This window comes from Anopheles maculipalpis, chromosome 2RL (genome assembly GCF_943734695.1).
Source record: "Anopheles maculipalpis chromosome 2RL, idAnoMacuDA_375_x, whole genome shotgun sequence".
Taxonomy (NCBI): domain Eukaryota; kingdom Metazoa; phylum Arthropoda; class Insecta; order Diptera; family Culicidae; genus Anopheles; species Anopheles maculipalpis.
In genome coordinates, this window is record NC_064871.1 from 92,749,512 (window position 1) to 92,768,272 (window position 18,761).

General features: G+C 41.7%; 4 protein-coding genes across 5 annotated transcripts in view; 1 reads left to right on the plus strand and 3 right to left on the minus strand.

The window, feature by feature from the left end:
* LOC126568217 (26S proteasome regulatory subunit 7) overlaps nt 1-18,761 on the minus strand; it is a 277,427-nt gene that overhangs the window by 220,001 nt on the left and 38,665 nt on the right. The window lies entirely within an intron of this gene.
* Nucleotides 1-18,761, minus strand: part of LOC126568448 (uncharacterized) — a 271,865-nt gene that overhangs the window by 158,950 nt on the left and 94,154 nt on the right. The gene's annotated exons all lie outside the window — the stretch shown is intronic.
* Nucleotides 16,195-16,911, plus strand: LOC126568498 (c-Myc-binding protein homolog). The gene is made up of 2 exons (XM_050224987.1): nt 16,195-16,209; nt 16,318-16,911. Exons 1-2 carry the CDS (start codon nt 16,195-16,197, stop codon nt 16,909-16,911), a joined length of 609 nt encoding a protein of 202 aa, XP_050080944.1.
* On the minus strand, nt 17,508-18,298 carry LOC126568507 (prefoldin subunit 3). The gene is made up of 2 exons (XM_050224996.1): nt 18,131-18,298; nt 17,508-18,014 (listed from the first exon to the last, which is right to left on the minus strand). The coding sequence occupies exons 1-2, from the start codon at nt 18,203-18,205 to the stop codon at nt 17,517-17,519; spliced, it is 573 nt and encodes a 190-aa protein (XP_050080953.1). The 5' UTR covers nt 18,206-18,298; the 3' UTR covers nt 17,508-17,516.

Sequence of the window (18,761 nt, forward strand, 5' to 3'; positions counted from 1 at the left end):
TAAAGTGCATCAGGACAGGGACGATTGTTTCTGACATCGATAGAGCCATCGATTGCATTGTTCGTGGTCTTCTAAATGCCAGAGGCTCTCATGGCCAAACAGCAACTAGGTAGATCCTTCTAAGTCGAGGCCCTAACAGGCATCTGCTTAGTTTGATTATACTATGAACCGCCTTTAATGAGAGATAAGTTGTACAGTGCGATGTGTGACAGAATTATTTAAAATTTTTGATCCTCAAGTCGATCCTCAACTTTGAAACAGTGATCATGTACTCTGGAGTGATGTTTCCTATAATAAGCCCTACCAACATTTCGATGTTAACTTTGTCATATTCAGACATAACTCAAAATTTTCTATGATCTTCATTTCCCTCTTGATCTTATTTTAAAATATCAATGTCACTTGCATCTTGATAGCACGATATTTCCTCTAGTTTTGTGAGTAGGGGTATAAGGCAAAGGATAAAAAGGATACCTTTTTAGGAAACTGTTTCAATGTGGAATTCCTTGTAAAGGGAGCCTCCCCGAAACTGAACCCCTGGAAAGGATATGCTTTATGGAAAGAAGAGACATTCGTTGTAAATCGACATGGATCTCTCGATCGCGATGGAGGCAATTTCTTTAAGAAGCATCTTGAGGCCTCTAAGGATCTTTTCCCGCTACTAAAGTAAGGTGTAATGGAAGGAAATCTACAGACTTTTTATTTCGACTATTCCGACATACTATTGACTAGGGTACTAAATCTGTACTGTTGGACCAGCAAACTTCACACCACATCTTGATACAGGATCCTGAACGTAGATCTTTGCTAGCTAACTCTGGACAAGCAAAGCCAAATGGGAATTAAAATGGTTAACTATAAGAACTTTCTGAGCTTTTTGGTATCAAAATAAAGAAAAATTATAAGCAAACAACTTTACTGTTACAGCAAAAACTTAATTGCAAAAATTTCAAAACTACCGTACAACACGGTTAACAACGGATTTCCGGAATTCAATTCGATTCCCTCGCAAAAGACATATGATTGATATCCTTTAATTTATTAACATCCCGAAGCTACTGCTTCCACCGTCCCGCCTGCCTAGCCTTGCCTTTATCAAACAGTGGAAAAACATGGAATTATCCAATCTCAGCAAATCCTTCTCCTTCCTAGCTTGTAAATAGCACGCATTTGGGAAGAAAAGGGTCCATTTGTCTAGAGCAAGTGTCAGCAGTTTTCCGATTTTTGTGTCCAGCGTTTGGGGGATTTTTTTCTTGTTTGGTTTGCCTTACTCGCCGTGCCGTGTTACTGGCCCCTAAATGCCCAAAAGCAAATTGACCACCCAGCTCCAAAGGGAGAGTTTTTCTTACTGACGCCTGGTTTTTTTTTTTTAGGTGGAAGTACTGTCTGAGTAATGTTTCATTACTTCTCGTTCTGGAAGTAAGCGATGCTGGTATGTTGTTTTTTTTTTGTGTAAGAGACTTACATACGCAGCCGTGTGAGGCAAACGATGGCAACCCGATCCGTAATGTCATGCATGTTGTGCCGTTGTACTTCCGGTATGCTTTCCTCCTCTACCCCGTTTCAAGAACCACACCAACCGAAGCCTAAATGGAAGACAAATAGAGGGAAACATTTCGCTCGTGTCAAAAGAGGTTTTTTTTTTGGTTTACTTTTCCTTCAGGGCAGCACGCTTTTTTCCCTCCCCGTTCCCCTTAGTTGAGCTACCAGATTTTGTGGTGCGTTGGAAAATTAATTAAGGTGATTATGGAGCATTGGAATTTCATCGAATTGGTTTGCCGGGGTGCGGAGGTGTGTGGCCGACCGTTTTGGCAATCGCGTCAAACTGTATCGCCTGTATGCAGCGCGTAGGGTGAATAGATTAGGCAAAATAGAAGGGGTAGAATTTCTGTCCCAAAGCCCATTCGCAGCCATTCGAAATAAATTTCAAAAAAAAAACCCCATCTGGGTTCTGGTCGGGAAAATATTTGCAACGCACGAAACAACCGAGAGCGTCAGCGATGGCAGCGACAGCACGCGGACAGTAAACTGCCCTGAAGGTGATACTGTTTGAATAAAACTCCGTCCCGGTTTCGTGACGTCGAATGAAAAGGAGTACCTCCGTCTTGCACTTTTTGCTTCCGCACGGTTCCATTGTTGGATGCGACATGATTTGGAGTTTTCGCAGTTGTTAGCGGAAATGTGTGTGAATAGTTGACAATGATGGAATGGCACTGCTAGAGTACTGGCTTGGTTTTGCAGCAGATTTTCTGCATGGTGAAGGTAGAGAGCTCAAGAAGCAGGTAACATACACACGGGATCGGGATGATGACGATGATGTGGATGGTCATCTCAAACTGGACCGTCACAACTTTCGTATTGAATGTCGGCGCACGAAACGTGTACACATTCTCGTCGTGCCTTTTCCTTGACTGGTTTCGCGAATTACACTTACGTGCCGACTAACAGCAACAGAAGTGATCGTAGGTTTGCAATGGGGAGCATGAGAATTGAACATATCTTGGGTGAAATTCCTTGAAGCGATAGTAATGACAGTTTCCACACAGCAGGACTGGGTATATAGGTTATTCAAAAGCGTGTGGAGTCTTAAGTTGCCGTGCAGCTACTCCTTTCATGATACTGCCGTAAGTCGAGTAACTTCCGTGAAAGACTTGAGAGTGTAGTTGGATAAGACCATCTCTCTCTCTCTCTCTCTCTCTCTCTCTCTCTCTCTCTCTCTCTCTCTCTCTTTTAGTTTAAATGTTTACTATCCTTGGGTATTGATTGTTAGACTTTTCTCCAAACTCAGCGATCCTCAATTTCTTGAAAGCTTAGTTTTGGTGCTCCACCGTGCAGCAAAGATGCCGCGTAGCTGTTCGTCGTAGAAGCTTGGCATTCCCACTTCTTCGGGTCTGGATGCTTGGAAGGGAAACATGCTACGACGTCTCCCTTCCTTTTTCCCTTACTTACTAAGAACAATTTGTGCAACCCATGGAGCAGACAAATTAAATTAAATAGATAAAATAAATTTAAAAAAAAAAACCAGTGCCGAGACAGTAGTGTTTTCGGTCTTCGCAAGGCAGAACCGAGTCTCGTATCCCGTCCGGATCGCTAGCCCGGATCCAGTCAAGGAAAAGTTGAAGGTCAAGGAAGAAATTAAAATTGAAGCAGAGAAGATGCAATAGCACATTTTATATTAAGAACGAGAAACAACATATTAAGAACGAGAAACAACAGCTATGCGAACGTCCAGCAAAGCAAAAGGTTAAGAGGCAAAGTTGAGAAAGGTTGTGTTAGCATGAAAACCTCTTGTGGTTGAAAAATTGTGTACTAAATTTATGCATTTTATTACCATTAGCATTCCAAGAAAAGTTTTTAAACATCCAGATCCAGATAAACTTTGAGGCAGATATTGTTTTAGGAAAAAAGCAAACATCCAGCACACCACTGTAGCGGTATGGTCATCGCAAAATTCGAACGGACCAGAAACTAACGCTCAACCACTACCACTACTGGCCACTGATGAACCGAGCCGAATACCGTCCGAACCGAAAGACATTTCTATTGATGATATAGGAAAATGACTTAAGGGACTATTTTTGTTATTTTAGACGATAACCCTACTCTGCTCCTGCTCTGGTGTTTTTGTGGGGCCCGTACTGGCGTTGTTTTGCTTTCCACTCTACCCTTCCCTTCAACACCTCCTGGCCTCTGCCCGGCCTGCCGGGCGCAACAGCTGTGGTACACAAACACACTCATCGAGCACAACCGACCGACGGGATGGGCAGTGTTGATGTTTGATGCTGCTCGCTGTATTGTTGTTTCTTCCTTCCTGTACACACCGTTTGCTCTTCCCTTCCATCCCTCCCCCCCCCCCACCGCCCGAGGAGTCCTTGTACCGACAAACAGAGCACCATTACGCTCCGGGAGACATACTGGCGGACCCGTCTCCAACGAGCGTCCAACCAGCGGAAGGTGCTTTGAATTTACGCTTTTATTTTATTACAACCGATTGCGAGCACCGACTCGTTCGCACTGTGACCGTTGTTTACCCATTTATTTCCGCTTGACCACTTGCCCATTTACTGGTCATTGCTTCGGGGATTGTGAGTGAAAGCAACGAAAAAGAAAAAAAAAAACACTCGCCCTTCCCGGTACAGAAGACACACGTCGATGTTTCCTGCCTGGAGAGTCGGTAAATCTTCACCGTGTGTGAGTGGAAACCGTCGGGGAAAAGGGAAAAACGGACATCCGTTCTGTTCTGCGCTGGGAGAGGTGGTTTGCTTGTGTGTGTGTGTGCGTGTATAAGGTGCGAGCATCAAATGCAAAGGAGCAGACATCTCAAGCACCGGGAAATGAAGAGTTTTGTGCGATGTGTTTTTCTATAATTTTGCCATTGTTTATAGAGGAAAATTGTTCTCTGCCATTCCCCTGCTTTGTTTACGCAATGTTGTGTCTGTTTCTAATGTGAAATGAGCGAATCGTGCGCTTGCGGAGGATTGTTTCGGTTGTTTGCTGTTGGTGTGTGTGTTTTTTAATTGTTCTTTATGTAGATATAGCACACACGCATAGAAGAAGAAAAAAACTTGGCCCGTCGTATTGGAGTTTCGGGAAAATTCAGCCAAAAATGTTTCCTTAGGATGCAGGAATCTTTTTTTTTTGCAAGATGGAATGGTTAATTGTAACTTTTACAGTAGTTTTTCGCGTAGAAGAATTGAAGGTGAAGATGCATTTTATTTTAAACTTAGCAAAATTAAGCTTCATTTAATATTTAATACACGTTCATTTATATCAATTGAAGACGGTACCGATTGCTAGCATGAATTTATCTGTTTCAAATCTCTTTAGGATCGTGTCTCAGTAGGCACTTGCTTCATTGTAGAGTTAAGAGTTAAACAATCATAAATAGACTGAACCTCCTGGAGCTTGTGGAGCCTAAAGGTGCCAAAGGTGCCATACTTAACGGACATTTCGTAGAGGAAAATGTATTGTCATCAAGGAGAATGTAGAACATTGCTAGCTTAAGCTATTCGCAATACCGACAGGCTGTCAATGGAAAAAAGGTTTAAGGTTTTCGGATTTCGGAGTTTGCATGCATCCCGGAGTTTGCGTGTGGTTCTACCGGGCCATGACTAGTTTTTTTTAATAAACAATCCTAAATTAATCTAAATTATTTTGTTATACTTCTATGTTTATTTTTGTATACAAAATTATTGATAAAAATTTACATATTTTATGTGTTTAAAAATCTATTTTCTCATTAAAATTTAGGCTTGATAAATAAAGTGATGAAATAAACAACAAGATAAACAAGTAAGATAAATTTAAAAAGCCAGAAAATGAAAAAAAATCAATTTATTTATACATTTATTTATTTATTTATTTATTCATTTCATTCATATTTATTTGTTTATTCAAAAATAGAGACAGAGGTAGTAACACAACCATTTTAATAACTTGTAAAAATAAATGGGTCACTAATTTGGTTTCCTTCCAATCGATTCAAATACATTAAGTCATATCACACATCCCAATATTCGCAGATTAATAATTTAAAAATATTTTTAATCTTTTTGTTCTTTTACTTTCGTATTTTTACTATTTATTTCTACTATTTAAAATACCTCATTGCAGACAAAAATCTACCCAGGCAAAACAAGCATCAAAAGAGTTTTCCATCTTCACATTTTCTCCTACTTAAACACCAAAAGAAAAAAAAGCGACAAACCTCATTTCATTGTTATTATAATCCTCAATGTCAAATCGATTGGCTCACAAACACTCACCCGCGGAATGAGAAGCAAAAAGAAATGCAACAAAAAAAAATCGCCAAAAATCAATCTCTAGGACCTGTCACCGGTCCCGTACTCGAGCAAAACTTCTACCCAAAAAATTATTCTCTTCCAGCCAGTATTTCATTTACTTATCGATTGGGCCTCCCACAGTCAGCCCGGTGTAAAACCGTATGGAAATTAAGATCCCTCGAAAGTACCGGGCAACACCTTTTGCACTGCCACGGCTTCTTGTGGCGCTTTTCGGTGGACGTTTGTCTTTCGCTTTCGGTTTGCTGCATTCTTCCTCTCTGTCTTTGTTTGAGTGTGTAGGTTTCGCATTCTTCCTGGCACAAAATCTATCAGCCAGACGGTGCTTGTTTGTCTTCCGGAATGGGGCAAAAAACCCACTCCCCGAACCACACTCGACTACTGCGAAGTGCGTGAAGCTGGAGCCGAGGGTGAAACAAAAGCGACGCGACAACCATCCAGACTGGCCACATGATTATAGCCGACGCTGCTGTCGGCTGCTGTCGCTAAAGAAAGTCCTCCGGTGTAAGAACATTTCACCCACCGAGGCACGGTAAAATCGAGCGGACCCTTATGTAAAGATCTGCCGACGCTATCGAAACCGACGAAAAAGGGCAACCGTCAGCGAAAACAGCTGGACGTTTAAGGCTACCCTCAGCGCACTGCTGGTACTGGCTGTGAGTCTGCTTGCCGGTAGCCTTAACATTTCAACGTACATAAGCGCATCGAAACGGATGTGCCAGCCGTACATACAATGGCTGGCAGGCTAGTTGTTGTGGTATGAGCTTGAATCTGGTCTTTGTGGAGCTTTTTAGCAGACGGATTTTTAAAGCTTACCCTCTTCTTGGAATGATAGAAAAGCTCCACCAACGTACATAGCACATGAACGTGGAATGAGAACAGGAGGTAGTGCGTGGGATTTTGTAGCAAAAGTTGCTGCATGGTTGAGCACATTTTGAACAATATATGAATTTTCTCTAGAACAAGAGTGGGAACAGTGGGATTTCATTACACTTGGTAAATTTCGATCGATAACTTTGGGTTCAGCAAAGGTACGGCCGGTGTTAATTAAATCCCTGCGTCTGATGAGCGGTCGGATTGATTTCCATAAATGTGCTTTGCTTTGATATAGCAGTAGTAGCATCCAGCCAAGGGTTAATGTATGTTTAATTAGATGAAAACAAAACAATGGTAACAAATCGATTTGGGAAGGTAAGTTAGCAAAACCAAGACAGATTTGTGGTAAGTGTAGTTTTGAAGCATAGTTCAGCGTTTATTCGTTCAAAGTGGACATTAATCACTAGGAAATGGAAAATAATTAGGCAAACAAACTCAAATGGCTCAATATTTTGTGGAAATAATTGTTAAACAACTAGGCTAGGTTAGACTTAGTCACGATAGAGTCAAAATTCATTCAACTGGTACGTTGACGACAGGACTTACTATAAATAGACTTAGAAAAGAACTCTGTGATGGCAGGCCAAAACCGCTTAAGGTTTTCGAGTCTGAGAAAAAGAAAATTGTCCAAAACAGTATGAAATGAAATCGTGAAATATGGAAGCTTATGGTCTGTTTCCATGTAGAATAAAATAATAAAAAATTAACTGCTTAAGAGATTAATCATAGGTGTGATAGTTATTTTTTATTCACTTTATTATAATCGTGTAAGATATTCTACGAAAGTAAGACTATCGTTGATCTAATTCAATTTCGATTTAATAAATACTTATTTATTTTATCTTAAGTTATTTTATCTTTAACACTACAAGATTCTGTAACAATAATATTTAGGAATTTAATTGTCTGTTACATATTTGCAAATTAGCGGCCACTAGTTGTATATTCTATATTTATAATTACTTAAATATTTTTTTCTCAATCCATTGATTCATCTTTCTAATCATTTTATAATTTTCATGATTCTTCATTTAACGGACAAAACTATCTCTCCGATCCATTCCATACTGAAACAATTTTGTAAGTGAAACATCATGCGTCTCCATCGCTTTGAGGATAACCGTAAAATGTATGAAAGGACTGTGGGTATAGCTGTATCTAAGAGAAGGTCTAGGATAATTGAATGTAATACAATACACAATATAGCAAGCAAGGGATGGATTTGATAATGCCAAACATGTCTGCCACGATTGATTCTTGACTTTGATACTTTGAAATGAATAAATTCTAAATAATACTTCTTTCCTCGTTCGTTGAAAGTAAACATTGAACCATACTGTAAGAACTATTTATTCAACAGGACATAAATGTATCCTCGTGCTTTGGTCGACATAACAAAAAGTAAAAAGGTCATATTCCATATTGATAACGATTACGTGGATCGTGTCAAAGACTGGGCGTCTCCATCATGAAGCAGAAATATTTTTTGATGAATTTAATAAGTACAAAATTTAGCTGAATTTGTTTTGTTGTTTTCATTTTAAGTTTGGACGTACTTTGGGAGGCTTTCCTTCTTACATATATAAATGGACAGGCAACAAAAGCTGAAAGGAATTCTTTTCTGTGCCGAACGCTGAATACGCTGGCTGCGTTCAAATAAGGGTAATTGGAACCAGAAACAGCATTCAAAAAACCACGTGCAGCTTTCATTTAAGTTCTTAAAAGTGAAAATAAGGCTTTGTCCGTTGTATTTAACACAATTGTATTTAGTACTGACAACGATAAAGGCTAGGCGACTCCATTTTAAAATTCAAAACGACAACAATTATAGTCAAAAAACAGAAGGACTATCCATTATCTGTATCGATGTCCTTCAGCTTTTCACCAATAAAGGATAATAATTTTATTACTTACAATTTGTGTAGGCATTGCCAGTAAACCGTCATCATGATGACGTTAAAGTAATTTACTTACCAAGTTATAGTAATCTTCGCACAATTTAAATAAAATCAACACCTTACTTTAGCGTGTTCCTCCATTGATTCAAAATCGATGTACGTTTACAATACGTGTTAATATCATTATGATTTATAAAGCATATAATCAGAGAGAAAACACTTGTAATTAGCATTCCTGAAAGGAAAAAAAACCCAGTCAAAAAGTGACGAGGAATCAAGGTATCTATCTAGCAATTAGGTACCTATGAGGAAGAAGGGTAAAACAATAAACATCCCCTATTTCAAGTCAATAAATCCACATGCATAAATCAACAAAATCGTATCAATAAAATACTACAAATTATATGCCTGAAGTTATTACCGAAATAAAGGAAGAGAAGTGACTAATGAAAAAAGGGTTTGCCTGGGTAGTTTGTCCATTTTTAATGGTCGGTGTGTAATGCAGCACCAGCACTAGCAATAAACCATCAATAAAAATAATGGAATCAATCAGAAGAGTGAAAAAATAAACGTCTATTTTCTCCATTTACAAAGGAGTGGCTTCCAGGGTGAAAATTATAGTTTCTTCTATCTGCTTACTTACGGAAACTGGGCATTTTCTTCCCTATCTGTTTTTTTGCTTGCTTGCTTGCTTGTATTTTATTGCAATGTTCACTGAAAACCCCCCATTTTAGATGCACATTTACAGTGGTGTTTGTTTTTACACCAGCAGTGAGTGAGAAGCAAAAAGAAGAGAAATGCCACTTTCTCCAAGGAAAAACCCCCAACTACTTGCATCATTCTGGAAAGAAGTGCAGCAATAATGCACCGATGCGGCCCACTCTAGCAACACGCCTACTTCGGTGTTTTGCTGCACCGACGCGTTGTGCGGCAAACAGGGACCGAAAGCTTCCGACTGCACTTGCTACGGTGCAGTGTGTTTGTGGGCAGGAGAAATAAAACATAGCAGTGAACTGTTTTGTTGCACTTCTTTTGTCACTTTCTTCTGTGTTCTTCTACATATATATTCACCATTCTTCTGCCCTCTCGCGGCTTGTATATATATGTACAAGCCCAAGCCCAGGGATGCGCCTGTATGCCATTAACACAACAAACGATCGTTGTTGCATGGGTGCAGGAAAAATATTGCAGCAACATTGCATGCATCCCCAGCCGGATGCACCCACCCAGGATCCACCATAAGAGCTAGAGAGTAGCAGCGCACCGGGCAACACACAACAAACGAGCGGGTGTGTGTATTTAATTTGTATTTATGTAGAAATATACTTACTCGATCGTACGTTTCGCTTCTGCTCGGGCACCGTGAGCTTGCGCTTTCGCTCCGGTTGCATCTCGGTAGGCATCGGCAGGACTCTTCTGACAGCTGGCTGACAGCAGCATCACCATCTTGCTCTGGCAACCCTGCCCGATCATGTGCGCTCGCATACACACACACAGCACAACCACCAACAAGAGAGATGGCGTGTAGTGTTGTTGGCAGAGCAACGGCAACAGCAGCTTCTAGGAGCTCGAGCTCGAGCACCAGCAGAGCAACCGTTAGTAGTCACAGTAGTAGCCGCATCGTTGCGACTCATCTCGCTGGGATGTGTATGTAAATAATAAATAAACACAAATACACAACCCGAGTCTCGGAAAACAGCACCCCCTTCTCTCCCCCTTCGTCCACCGTCGCCGTGTCCTTCGGGTGTGCGAATTGTATGTGCGATTTTCTTGTGCATTTTCTTCGTCCTACCCCTGGGTCTCGGTCGGTTCTTCTCCTTCACGGACGCCAGAACAAAAAAAAAAAAAACGCTATCATACCGCCGCCTGGTCGGTTGTGTTGTGTTGCATTGCAATTTTAATATAAAGCATGTTTTGTGTTGCTTTATCCCCTTCAGTCGATGTTTTGACGCTGTGTTGTGTTGTAGTGTGTCGCCGGCCACCGTAACGACACTCTGCCGACGGTGTTCAGTTTGCAAACCGCGCGCGTACAGTACCGAGGGTCGTACCGTTTGTATCGTTGTTGGTTCGGTTCGGTGCGATTCTTCGAGTCTGCTTGCATGTAGATCGCTTACGGCAGCCTGTGCAGCGAAACAGCGATGAACAGTGAACGATCGCCCAGCATCAAGAGCGAGGAAGTTAGCCAGGATGTGCCGGAAACGGCTGAAAACGCGAATGCGGGTAATATTATGCTTATCTGATTGTGATAACGGTTGTTTGATGTTTCAGGAGCTTTCTTTTGTATAACTATAATGTTTTTTCCAATCCAATATTAATTAAACTTCCAGCAATCGTAACGGTGTGTAAGTTGATGGTTTTACTATTTAATAAATGTTTTACTTTCAGCCACTAACTAACCAAATAGAAATACCGAAGAATATAGATGTTAATTTTGGAACTTTTAAAGCGTTCTTTTTATAGTTGTAAGAATAATGTCCGAAATAATTATTCATATGAATTATTTGTAATAATACAGTTTGCCTTCTATTAAATTTTTTTATTTGTTTGAAATTTCTGTTATGAAATGTTTTATTTTCAATCTATTTCCAATAATCTCATCCATTAACTTGATTTTTTACTCTCTTATTCTACTTGTGCTTTAGACAATATATAAAAATAATAAATAACAAATAAGACTTTATTTTATAATAAACCGAATTGGCTTCATATTTAGTTTGTTGCACCCAGATGATAACTAATAAATTACTGCATAAATGTGAATTGCTGGTCGGTTTGTTGCTAGTCTGATCGTGATAGTGGCACAAAAAATAAAATCATTATACAGTAAAACTGAGTGTATATAATACTTCATTGGTAGTAAAATATTTACAAAACAATAAAAAAATGCTTCAACGAAAAAATATCAATGAAACACATTTTTATAATAACTTAATACCCGAAACAAAATGTGAATTTAAATTTTTTTGTTAAATCATCCATATTTCAGTTATTTAAAAATAAATTGATAACCGAACGCACCCTAGATAAGATGTACTTAAGCTGAGGGAGAAGTAAATGTCGACCCTTCACATAGGACACAAGTCAGAAGCATGATAAAAGCCAGGTATAAAATATAAGATTAGATTTGAAGGAATACAGCCTGCCATACCTAAGAAATTAAAAAAACATTAATTGAATAATATTTTGAGTAGCATGATCAGCAGCATGTTTTATATTAAGAAAATCTGGCAACACTGATTTTGTCACACTAAATTTATTATAGCATGGTGATAATTAATTATTTCCTTAGAAGCAAAATGAGCATACAGTTCTAAGCCTTTAAAAAGGACTTTATGAGCTAAAGTTTACAATAAAAAAAACTACTGTTCATAAAACATTAACTTAAGCACAATCACTTTCATGCTCTTTCATGAACGCTTAACTCAACTGCTATTAAAACAGGACAGAAGGACAGCAATCAGCGTTCGCTTACTATCAACCGTCCAAGAGTGACTAAAAGGATCAGTTCTCGCTTCTCCTAAGAGCGGCCCTGAATCGTTACATAACTTCGGGCGTTCGTTTCTTAAACCGGGAGACGAACATTTCCGAACGAATTTTTCGCAAAAAGGAATCGGCCATCGTACTCTCCTACCGGTCCGGACGACATGTACATAAGTTCTTTCCCCAAACGTGCACACACACAGCCACACAAGAAGGATGGAGAATGTGGTACCTACCGTACGGTGAACGTGATTGAGGCAGGCCATGATAAAGGCGCGCTTTCTTCGGTCTGTAATCAGCAACAGCAAGCGGCGTAGTAGTAGTGGTGTTGTTTTTTGCTGTCGTGGTGTGCATACCCACCCGTTTGTATATTGTGTGTAGTGTACATTCTCACGGCATGCTTTGTGTTGCTCGATCGTGTATAGTTGTGTTGTACAACACTTCGACTGGGGGGGGGGGGGGGGGGGTTTGGTTTTAATGGCCATCCTTCCTTGGCATAACAATAATGGCGGGTATAAGGTGGTGCATTTTGCTGCACTTCTTTGCTCCACTCTCGTTCCTCCCCCCTGCTGGACTGCAACAGAGCAGGCAAAGACGGTCGAGTAGTAGTATACTATATTCCCGTTTTGTAGCTTTCATCAATCGTTTCTCGGCAGAAAGGTAATATAGCCTGCAGAGCTGAAAAGGCGTTCCCTGGGTGGCTTGGGTTTCTGTACACGTGTCAGTGTTGTATTATTGTTGCCTATCTCTGTACACTCGCTGGCACTATGGCTACCGTACGGTACCGTCCTATCCTTTCCACATATTGCAATAACATAAACGATCCACATCCACCGAGCCGCCATACGCGTCCTTCAGTGCTTGGCCGCTCTTCCTAGCAGCGGTTGCGGTTGTCTCTTTTGTGCACAGCGCGCGAACTTCCATCACATATAGCAAGCAGTTTCTTATACACGCTGGCTGCCTCTTTTCTTCTTACCGAAGGTGCAAGAGGGCCTGGGTACAGAATGTGCAGGCGAACTATTTTGTTGATTATTATTTACTGTGTTTATTTTCTTACTCTTGGTGCTGCTGTTCGCGCATTGCTTTGCCGTGGTTCTTGCCAGACTCCTCGGCTTCCGATCCGTTCTTCCCCGGGGTAATATCTGTTTATCATTTACTCGCTTTCACTGTGCAGCAACCAATCGGGACGCCATTTTCTTTAGTGAGGTGGTAAGGTATTGATGCGTTCTTGGGTTGGCAAGATGGAGGAAGCTTACACGAGAAGGATCATACAGATGCATCCACAGATCCACCGAGGGAGAGCTTTTGGAGGGGGAGAGGTAAGGCAGGATGTACAACACTACAACGACCGGTTAACGGGTTGGTCCCGGGGTTTTTCTCTCTCTCCGATGGGCGCGGTTGAGGTGCAACCGAGTGCCAAGCATAAATATTGTTTTGCATGCAGTCCTACCACCACCATCGCCTCCTTCACCACACCCCCCCCCCCCTCCCCTGCTCCTTCGTAACTGTTGTTGTGTGCGAGCGCAGTACATAGCATTTAAAAACTCGTTGGGTGCAACCCCCAAAAAGTAACAAAACTATGTATTAACAACAACATAATAATAACAACAACAGTTGCTGGCCTCTAATGTGCAATGTGCGCATCTGTCCCGAGCGATCGCAATACAATGGACGGCCAGGGCGGATTTGTTGGTTGCAACGCCGTCTTAGTAGCGATTGGAAAGTTGCATCGGATACACGGCGGCCATGGACACAGCAACACCGGTCACCGCCATTCCCTGCCAGCTAGTAGATTTAAACAACAACTGCCAGTGTCGATCGGGGTCACTTACCACACGACCCCGCGCTTCGAGGACATTGGAAGTGAGCGCGCTACTTACGCCCTTGGTAACCGGGAAGAGACATGTCCGCGTAGTTCGATCCGCGATCAAACGGCACAGCAAAAGTAAGTGGCATCCATACGGCGTAGGATTGGTGCAGGACAATGGGAAGCAGCGAAGCCTCGACCAAATGGAACGGACTTTAAAGAACACGCTGGAAGTGGGGAAGGAAGACCACGAGGACACGGTGGTTGCCATCAAGACGGAGGAACTAAGTTCAGTTGGGTTTATTGTTGTTGATGCACTGGAGAAGGTTGCAGTAACGTGAACAAATTTGTGTTTAATGGCAAGGTATCGTAAGCTACGCTGTAGTTGTTGAGTTACAAAAAGGGGTATATAAATAAAGAATAATTTGTTAGTAGTTTAACTTATTGAACGATTTATCTTCGAGCTTTTTTTCAGGAAAAGAACATACAAATTTGTTTAGTGATTTATTTTGAGTTGTTTATTGTTTTTATTTGTTTATTTCGTCATTAATTTGTTGATTTATTATATCTTAAGTTGTCCAAAATGTTTTCTCCATCTCCTTATGTCTCTTTCTCACACTCTCTTGAGGATGTAGCTTGAAATTTAAGGATGACTTTGTTAGTAGTAATTTTAAGAATGATCCTTTTTGTATCATCAGATCACAGCTAGACTTCTTACACACCAAGGTAATAAGGCGTGTTCGACTCCGAGTTATTTTGGTAGATAAGACCCCCTCGGCCATAAGAAGCTCTCACGTAAGCTTGAACGACTCTTGACTTGCCAGGTGTTCTTAGACAGGTGGCAGGTGAAGCTTTAACATCGTGGCCTCCTAGCTGATGAAATGTCCCTAGGATTACGAGCTTTTTCTCTCTGGCGGTGCATGTTCATCTTGGATGAATAGGCCTTGGCGAGTAGTGGTAGATGCAGTGGCGGATTCTGCCTTTCCAAGGCGGCCAAAGCGGACTGGAAATTGAGGATAACCCATGTGAACCCATGTAATGTTACACAAAAAGATGAGTGTCCCAAAGACGCTTCCAACGGTATGCAGGACGCCCCGATCGGACCACAGCTGAGCGAATTACCGACGGTTTTCCACGGGAATGCTACTAGCGAAATTTTCCGGGAGTTTTTGGGACCCACTTAGCTCTTGCAAAATTGGTGGTTACACATTCATTTTTGGTCTGCTCGGGACGTGTAGCATACCATTAGATTCGTCTTTGGACCCTGCATCTTTTTTTGGAACACCCCAACCCGATCACTCCACCCCTGTAGATCCATCGTCCGATCGGGGGCCTTGTACGTGGTGACTTACGAGGCCCTAGGGGAGTCATAGGCGAGGTTCGAACTCATTGCATAACTGCATGGAAGGAGGGGGAACGATAGGGGGTTAATCATTCTAAGTGTAAAGCTGTTCTCTAACCGACGAGACACGACCGGCGAAGCTTCTCTGTCCGGCGAGGGCCCTTCGCATACATGTTAATCCGGCACTGGGTAGATTAGGTAAGTTGAGGACGAGATTTTTTTTATGATATGCTCTCTAAGGCAGTGAGATTCCTGCCAGACGAACAAATCAAGTACCCCCTTCCCTCTCCCACATCCTTCTACTCTCCTCTTTCTCATCATCTCCCACACGATAAACACACGATGAATATTCAAATTTGGAAAAACAGATACGATAACAGCAACTCATTAAATTGATAAACTAAACTCGAAAATTTACATACGAAAATATTTAAACCTTTGCTAATATGTACCTGCAAATATGTTCAAAATTTAAAATGAATGCATGACTGCAGTATCTGCGGATGCAAAAGCTTCAAAGCTGCATTCCAACATTTACAAAACAGCGAGCTTTCGTGCACTGCTTTGCTCGAGTCGATGAAAAAGTTTCATCGAAACGCGTGGTTTGCAAAATGGTTGTTGGCGAAGAGCAAAACCATATTCAATCATAAAATACGGATAATGTCCACTTATATAATAACTTTGTAAATGTGTAATTCTTTCTTAAAAAATTTAACAAGTGCATTCACCAACTGTATAAAGAAAATATCCAAACAACGACTGAAAAGCATGTTGACATATTGTGCAATCGCATCCGATAGAAGCTCCCTTAACACGAGCACGATATGAGCGCACCTGCTCTAGAGTGATTGTGATGAGAATTGATAAGAATTTCCCTCGTGGTCATCGATCGACGCTACCTTTTTGCTACTCCAAAAAGACGCATTAGTATTTAGTTTATTTTCTACCAAACAATCGTGTTAACTCAACTCACTTGCAAGCTCGAAAGCGATGGCCAACTACAAGGTAAAGGAGTGCACGAAGAAAAATATCGATTTTTGCTCCCAATTTGCATTCCGATAACACACAAGCGTGTGCTCCAAATTAACCATCTTTTTCCTCCACCCGCTACAGCCGATTGATTTATCGAAGGAAGATTTTCGCAAGTATCTCGACCGGCAGGGCGTGCTCGATGCAATAACGAAGGTGCTGGTAAAATGCAACACCGATCGGCCGGAAAATGCGCTTAGCTATTTGTTGGAAAATATGAACGAAGCACACGGCAACCTGAAGACGCAACTATTCGAAGCACATCAGGAAATCGAACGGCTGAAGATGGAGCTAAGTGCGCTTAAGGTGGTGAGTGGTGAAAATGGAACGGCACCTTCGACATCTACGACTTCCGGTGTGAAAGAAGAACCGAAAGAAATCGATAATGCGCCACTAAGCAACGGTACGGTGGAGGTGGTAAAGAAGAGCGATGACGTGAAGGGTGGGGAGGTGGTATGTGCAAGCAGTGTGAAGCAGGAGAAAGATGCGGTCACAACAGCGCCATCCACTTCCGGTGTGCTTACTACGGATGATGGAAAAGCAAAAGAGGTTGAGGCTGGAACAACAGCGGTAGCCGGTAAGGACGAAGCACAGGAACCGGTGGCAACTGTTTCGGCATCGCCAGCGAACGAAGCACCGGAAGCAAAGGAACCAAACACTGGTGGCGAAAGTAAGTAAACCCATGTGTGGGACAGACAAACAATTCACATTAGGATTAATCGTATCGTAGTGTCTTTCGAATCAGGGCATTCGAATATTAGAGTGTAAGCCACTAAAAGAAACAGAACAGGTGGATAAAAATAGGAACAGGTGTGCGTGTGTTCTCTGCCAGTTAACCCGTCCATTATAAAAAATGACAAAGAAAAAGCGAACAAAAAAATTAGAGTAGGCTTCACTGCAATTAGGAGCGGGAAACCTGTTAAGAAAGCCGGTCGTATACTACTAGGAGGCTATATTTGCCCCAATTGCCATTCATCGTCATCATTTGCTTCATTCATCACGTGGTGATCGGAAACGGAAGATCTCACCTCACGATCTTAGTCGAATCGTAATAGCCAGTTAGGAACACGTGATCGAAGATCCGAGGGTCTCCTTATATCTTGTTAGGAGGGACAAAATATCATTCCAACCATCATGGACACAGAAACAAAATATATATATATCTATATATTCAAAACACGATAATAAAGCGTAACGACAGTGTTTATCTCGGAAATGCAGTATTTTTATTCCTAGCTCGTCCGCTTCGCCTGCGAGTATTGTTTTTGCAATTTTCCCTCCGCTTACGCTTTGTCCTCACCCGTTAACTTCAGCGCCTGTCGCTTCTTCACATCGTAATTATGCACACGGGCCATGTTTACCTCCGTCGTGGTGATTTGATCACGCAAAAAATCCTGATCGTGCTCCAAACACCGCAAATTCACTTCGGCCGACTTTTTGTTCTGTCGCAACAGCTCCTCCGCTTCATCGAGCGGGTACTCGAGCATCACGTTCGCGCCGAGCCACAGACAGACCGATTTCGTCGGAGGCATAATCGTCTTCACAAACACCTGCTCGCTGAGCAGAAATTGCGTTTCCTGATCGTCCGTTTGCTCGCGCAGGTGCTTAATCATTTCGAGGTTTTTCGTCAGGTCCGGAATTTGTTGCCGGAGTCGTCTCCGGCGCGATACCATGTTGTACTCCATGAACCGGTACTTGCTGTGCTGTTCGTCAAAGTTTTTCAACACCTTTTCCACGCTATCCTCGTTGCCGGACTCTTTCATGTACTGCTCCACATCATCCTGCACGGGAAGAGATGGGGATGGTTAAAAAAAAAGCACGGACCCCATAAGGGCTCAAACGGTAGATTCGTGTGAGCTGAGCCTTAAATGGGCATTAACATAATACGCCTACATACCACAAACACAGCCTCCGGGATGCCCGCATATGATTTTTGGTCGGTTTCTAATTTTGGCAATTCGATTTCCTCCATGTTGCGGCCTGTGTGGGTTGGAAAGGGGCTGGAATTAATTTATTTCTCGCGAGCCGTACAATGCTCGTAAAGCAATAGATAGCACACAACAATCGGAATAGAGAAATTGTGGTTCGGCAAAATAGAAGTGTCAATACGTATTGTTCCTCTTCTTGTGCAAAGAGCAAAACCCCCTTCCAGGGAACAGCAATCAAATTAAGCTGACAGCTGTCATCTTGCGGGAAGATGGTTGTTACTTTTTATCTTGAATTAAGAACTTTCTAACAACATTTATGCTCTGAGTACTTATTTTTTATTATTTTAAATAATTGGAACAATAGTTTTTTTCACTTGCTTGTTGAATTATCCATCAAAACAAACACATTTCTTTCAGTGGTCACAATTGCCCTTTTTTGCTTGAAAATTTATGCCACATAAAAACTTTCTTGCACTAGCTTGCCTAGTTTTGGTAGCCCTGCTCCGGGGAGTAACGGAATCTACAAGCGTTCATGTGTGTATGCGTCCTCCCGTACGCGCGTTCGTATTCGTACAGTTGCGCTGAACAGAGGCTCTTCTC

Bases quoted from the DNA above. Each gene is read 5' to 3' on its own strand.
- LOC126568507 (XM_050224996.1), bottom strand. From the start codon at position 18,205: ATGGAGGAAATCGAATTGCCAAAATTAGAAACCGACCAAAAATCATAT. The intron at 18,015-18,130 runs GTATGTAGGCGT...CTTCCCGTGCAG, and splicing joins TCCCGGAGGCTGTGTTTGTG to GATGATGTGGAGCAGTACAT.